The 6,000-nt window shown below is 39.0% G+C and overlaps 1 protein-coding gene across 1 annotated transcript in view; it reads right to left on the bottom strand.

Moving 5' to 3' along the window:
- Positions 1-3,447: 3,447 nt before the first annotated feature.
- Positions 3,448-6,000, bottom strand: part of LOC121878265 — a 44,933-nt gene continuing 42,380 nt past the window's right edge. Inside the window, exon 2 of the mRNA XM_042384352.1 lies at positions 3,448-4,872. Within this exon, the coding sequence (XP_042240286.1) occupies positions 4,749-4,872 (124 nt within the window). The 3' untranslated portion in view covers positions 3,448-4,748. The remainder of the gene's footprint in view (positions 4,873-6,000) is intronic.

Below are 6,000 nucleotides of genomic sequence, written 5' to 3'. Positions count from 1 at the left end.
GACCTAGGCGTGTGTAGTAGTGAACATCTGAACAGTCATACAGTATACACACTCTAAACTAACATAAAACAAATCAGGACACGAGGCAGTTTCATTCCTTGCGATAGAACCTACTGTCATGTCCTTACCTTTGCATATATACCTTTATAGACATTGTTGATTATATTTTTATTATTACGGTAAGAATTTAGACGTAAAATATTATCATAGGTAAAGGTTGTTAAGGGACCACAGGTGAGGTATAGCCAGGTGTTTCGAAGTTGATTCTGGTTTCAGCAAATATTTAGACGACGGGATTATATTTTTTCCCAATATCCTTAGTTTATAGGAAAGTTTGATCCGGGAAGTTGAAATGAGTTGAACTGTTTAATGTGTGTGGTATGGTATGGTTTTGTTGACTAGACTATTATTGAAAATGTATTGCACAGTTGAACAAGTTGCGTCGTTTTAACTGAAGTTGTGTGTGTGTGTGTGTGTGTGTGTAGAGAGAGAGAGACAGAAACCGTTTATAAGTGTTTATGTGTTAATAAGCGGCTACCCTGTTCCACTTTGTTCCAATTTGTTCCATTTTATTCCACCGTCTTTATTTTTTTATATTTTTTGTATCATATTGTCTGTTTCTCCATCTTTCTCTTACTTCTTCTTCTTCTTCTTCTCCATCCTTCTCTCTACACTTTGTTCCGTCGTCTTTTCGTTTTCTTTTGTTACCTTATTGTCTGTTTCTCCATCTCTCCCAGGCTATTTCTCTATCTCTCTTTTTCTCCATTTTTCTCTTATTGTTTCTCTCCTTGGTTCTTGTCTTCGTTCCCTCCTTCTCTTTTACTCCAATTCTCCTTCTCGTTGGTGTAATATAATGTAAGTGTTTGCTCCAACAATTAAGGTCTTCAAGCGTGTGATAAGGGTAGTAATGACACTAATTCTTCAAGAGCAAAAAAAAATAAAAAAAATTACGACGCTCTTAAGTCCAGCATCCCACGAGACAATATACATCCTTATCTTTAATTAAGGTGTGTGTGTGTGTGTGTGTGTGTGTGTGTGTGTGTGTGTGTGTGTGTGGTCAACAGCCTACAACTTACAGCCGTTAATCTTCATCTCACATCCTAATTCTTCCTCTCAGTCGTTCTCTGGCTTGCTCGTGTTCGTGTCTGGTGCCTCGGTCCATGAAATTAGATTTGGCAGTGGGCGGTGTTTTATGTGGGGGCGCTGTGTTTGTGTGTGTGTGTGGACGTGTGCCGGGATAGGATGGGTGAGAGCCGGGGGTAGGGGTGGGTGAGTGCCGGGGAAGGGGTGGGTGAGTGCCTGGGGAGGGAGGGGGTGATGAACGTGCTGCGAGAGAGAGGGGGGGAACGTGCTGCTAGGGAGAGACGGGGGTGAACGTGCTGTGAGGGAGAGAGGGGGGTGAACGCTGCTAGGGAGAGAGGGGGTGAACGCTGCTAGGGAGAGATGGGGGTGAACGCTGCTAGGGAGAGAGGGGGTGAACGTGCTGCGAGGGAGAGGGGGGGGGGGTGCATCTACAGTTGGCTCTGGGTTTTGAGAGAAGGACTTAGTTAGTGAGAGGCTTCAAGCTTTGTTCTTACAGGTAATAGTAGATCAGCTTATTACAGGTGCTATCGTGGACTGTTGTTGGTTTCATTATAAAACTTTGATTCATCTCTCGTGATAGTAACTGTGTCTGTATGTTTGATTGTCTCACCAAATATCCCATACAATATATATACCACCATGTGTATAAGTGTACCTCCTAAGTTAAAGAGATAGATTGTACTAAATATTATAGCCGTTGTTGTCTTCCATTCCTAATTATTGCAACAGTAAACAAAACAAAATTTACGTAGATAAAATAAAGTCATTGAAGTGTTGTTGATGAGTGACATTTAACCCGTTGTTAGTGAGGTCAATAATTTTATGGTCAATTTGTTAAGGACACTCACTTGACCATGCACTGCTTGATGCCATAATTTACATGCGTATATAAAGGATGAAAGACGCATTCATAAGAGAAGTGGCAGACATTTCCCAGATGTTAATTGTCTTAGTCATGTCTGTGGTGGTTCGCTTGTAGTGTGTGAGCAGCTGAGAGAGATACATGATTACAACCTAACCTAACCTATCCTAACCTAACCTAACCTAAACTAACCTAAACTAACCTAACCTAACCTAACCTAAAGTAACCTAACCTAACCTAACCTAACCTATCCTAAACTAAACTAACCTAACCTAACCTAACCTAAACTAACCTAACCTAACCTAAACTAACCTAACCTAACCTAACCTAACCTAAACTAACCTAACCTAACCTAACCTAAACTCTGGTAGTGTGATAGAGGTCTGTGTTCCTGTGATGTTCTCTCCTACACACGATATCAGTAACACATCAAGAGTGAGTTACGTTGATTTTAGTGTTGCTTTTGTGTCTCTCTTAATCGGCGTCTTTGTATTTTATGTTCATGGTGATATAGATGAGTTAGTGGTGGCTGCCAATTTACATAATTATCTCAATGTTGTTCTCTATTCTCTCAGTAAGTCAATTTATCTCTCATTTTTGGAATGTTTTTTGGATTTATTTTCTTATTTTTTTGTATAAGTGAAGTTATAATTATATTGTGAATTTATGTCTGTTAGTTGTAAATGTGACAGCGTTTGTAAACACGTCTCATCTACCAGTTCTTGCACACACACACACACACACACACACACACACACACGCGCACACACACACACACACACACACACACTGTGCTATATATCACCAGGCGTTACATAACCTGAACACCTGTGGCTGTTGACGTTGCCTCGTGTTTACTTCCCTGTATAGGTGGCGCTGCTCTTGGTGGGTTATTGTTGATGTTCATTTGTCTCTTGTTGTTCACGCTGCTGATGACGTATATGTTTACATTATTGCTGTACTGGGGAGAGAGGATGATGATGATGATGATGATGATTAAACTCACCACAACCATTCATAGAGACGATCATCATATTCAACTTATAATTTATCTGGGGAACTTCCTGTAATTAATCTCTCTCTCTCACGTAGCTACCAACAGTTCATTCAGACAACTGATGAACTCTTTGTGGAACTTCCTGCCTTAAATGTTTTTCTTATAATCAATTCCTCTCCAACGGGTCAATTACACCTTCAATCAGAACTCTGTGTAACTGCTACCCGGCCACAGAGATGGTCATTGATAACAGTCTAATAACACTCTCCAATATTTCCCAAAACATCCTGTCTCATTTATCGTCATTAATCGACATAGAAACTTGTCTGATATTTCTCTGTTACTATAAGAAAAAAGCGACTATTAGTTTTACTTGACTATTTCCATTAATCTCTTTACTCTAGGGACGCCAACGATATTTAATTTGGACATTGAAAGATGATTTGATTCACCTCATGGGGGAACTCGTAGGCAAATGGGGTTAAAGGTTGTAAAAAGAAAGTGATTATGGTTTTTAATGTTTATTTATTCTTTTCATAAATTATATTTAAGACTAGAGGCTAAAATACTTAATGCTCTGAATTAGGTACTAAAAAGTCCAGCACTCGGGGATGTCACGTAGTCATCAGATATAGTATGTAGTTTAGCTTAGTTTAGTTTTCATATATCTATTTACATTAACCCAAGCTAGACTGCATGGGTGGTATAGTATAAGTACATTGTGTTGTGTTATGTATAGCCCCATCCTGTGCTAGGTCTGGGCGACACATTACCTCTGTGAAACAAAACCCATTGAAAAAAAAAATACTGTGTTTATGTAAAGAGGAAGAATGTTTGTGGATATTGTTGAGATTAAAATATTAGTATAGACGCCATGCCATTATTTTACCTGGCAAGAGAGAGAGGTGGCTGCCCTTCAGTCTACCTGGTTAGTGAACGGCAACAGGTGAGGGAAATCATTTAAATCATAATGGTATACGTGTTTGATAATTTCTCTAATACTACAGGTAATTCTACAGAGTATTTACAGTCATTACTTTTTTTTTTAACTTAAGAAAAGAGAAATAAAGGTAAGTGTGTGTGTGTGTGTGTGTGTGTGTGTGTGTGTGTGTGTGTGTGTGTGTGTGTGTGTGTGTGTGTGTGTGTGTGTGTGTGTGTGTGTGAACGAGACATTCACTCTAGTTTATCACGCACTTGGCGCTGACACTCTGTAATTGACTTTTTTTTTTTAATTTTGTGTTTTGTTTACATTACATTTAGATACATTTGAATACAGTATTTTATAACATCCGGAAGTGTTACTAGTGTTGAGGTGTAGCCTGTTTAGTGTTGCGCTGCCGAGTGTGTTTACTGACTTGAGTGTATGTCCAGACAACCTGTAGTTGATATTACAAAGGCACTTTTCCAGGCTTATAGTATATACATCCAAAGTGTGTGTGTGAGGGTGGTGTTCTATTCAAATAGTGCATGAAAATGTGTCTGTCTGTTTGAATAACCGTATTGGAGCTGAACCGAGCCACATACACGGGAAGAAATACTCTCATACACTGATACAGGTTATGTATGATCATGGTGTATTTAAACTCGTGAGACCTTGAACCTTCCCTGGGCGACGGAGAGCTCGCGGAAGGCCGTGGACTCCTCCCAGCTGCTGTCCCTGCAGGAACTCGGACCTATGCCCTGGTTACGCTGCTTGTTCAGCCTCTCTTCTTCTTGGTTGAGTTCTATCTCCCATTGGCTGGAAATGACTTCTCCTGAGGAATCCCGGCTTTCCCATTGGCTGGTTGGAGATGAGGTCACACCTAGTCACCAGTCCTGCTCTAAGTTGACCTTGGTAACGTGGTTGTCAACCTTGGAAGCGTCCCTCTTCTTGGTGTCTGAGGATGAGTTGCGTCGGCGGCTGCACCCGTGTACCGCCAGGATCAACACTCTGAGGAAACACAACACAACACTCAGTACATCTCACTTTATTTTGTTGCTAAGATAAGATTAAGGGTCATACTGTTAAGGCTTATCTTCATCTTTTATATAATTATGAGTTGTAAATGTTGTGGTTATGAGTTGTAAATGTTGTGGTTATGAGTTGTAAATGTTGTGGTTATGAGTTGTAAATGTTGTGGTTATGAGTTGTAAATGTTGTGGTTATTAGTTGTAAATGTTGTGGTTATGAGTTGTAAATGTTGTGGTTATGAGTTGTAAATGTTGTGGTTATGAGTTGTAAATGTTGTGGTTATGAGTTGTAAATGTTGTGGTTATTAGTTGTAAATGTTGTGGTTATGAGTTGTAAATGTTGTGGTTATTAGTTGTAAATGTTGTGGTTATGAGTTGTAAATGTTGTGGTTATGAGTTGTAAATGTTGTGGTTATGAGTTGTAAATGTTGTGGTTATGAGTTGTAAATGTTGTGGTTATTAGTTGTAAATGTTGTGGTTATGAGTTGTAAATGTTGTGGTTATTAGTTGTAAATGTTGTACATGTTGATACTATTTACATTAGTGATTTACAGGATTTTTTTTATTTTTGCCGTAACTTGTAATAGACAAATAATATTTCAGGCTTTCAATAAACAGTATAATTTGAGGCATGATAAGACTGACTGCATTAATACCACGAGAGATTTCTAAAGTCACTGGAAGTTGCTCCTAAAAATTATCTCCAGTCTTTTCTTTTAATGTAAATCGACAAATAGAGGTTTTCTTTACTGGTGATTTAATTATTTGAGGTGTACAATGAGCGTTGAGGGATGAGATGTGGTTAGTGGTGTATATATATACTGTATGCGTGTGTGACTACCAGTGTATGAGTTCAGTTGTATTATGAAGCACAAATGTTGAAGAATTATACGGTAGAAAGTCGATGAAGGGAAAAGTGTATTCAGAAGTTGGTGTTGTTCAGGGGAGGATATAAGACCAACACAGTGATTGTTTATAGTGATTATTAACATTTGAGGGATTTATTATAACTTGCTGTAGAGATGTAGTTGTTAAATGATCCCTGTGAAGAACTTACACAGTCTCTTGATAATCTTATACCCTCGGTGCCTCGGTCCCTCTCTCCCTT

The sequence above is a fragment of the Homarus americanus genome, unplaced genomic scaffold (genome assembly GCF_018991925.1).
Source record: "Homarus americanus isolate GMGI-L3 unplaced genomic scaffold, GMGI_Hamer_2.0 scaffold39800, whole genome shotgun sequence".
NCBI lineage: Eukaryota > Metazoa > Arthropoda > Malacostraca > Decapoda > Nephropidae > Homarus > Homarus americanus.
Note: the sequence above shows the minus strand (reverse complement) of the source record. Positions and strands in the feature narration are given on the sequence as shown.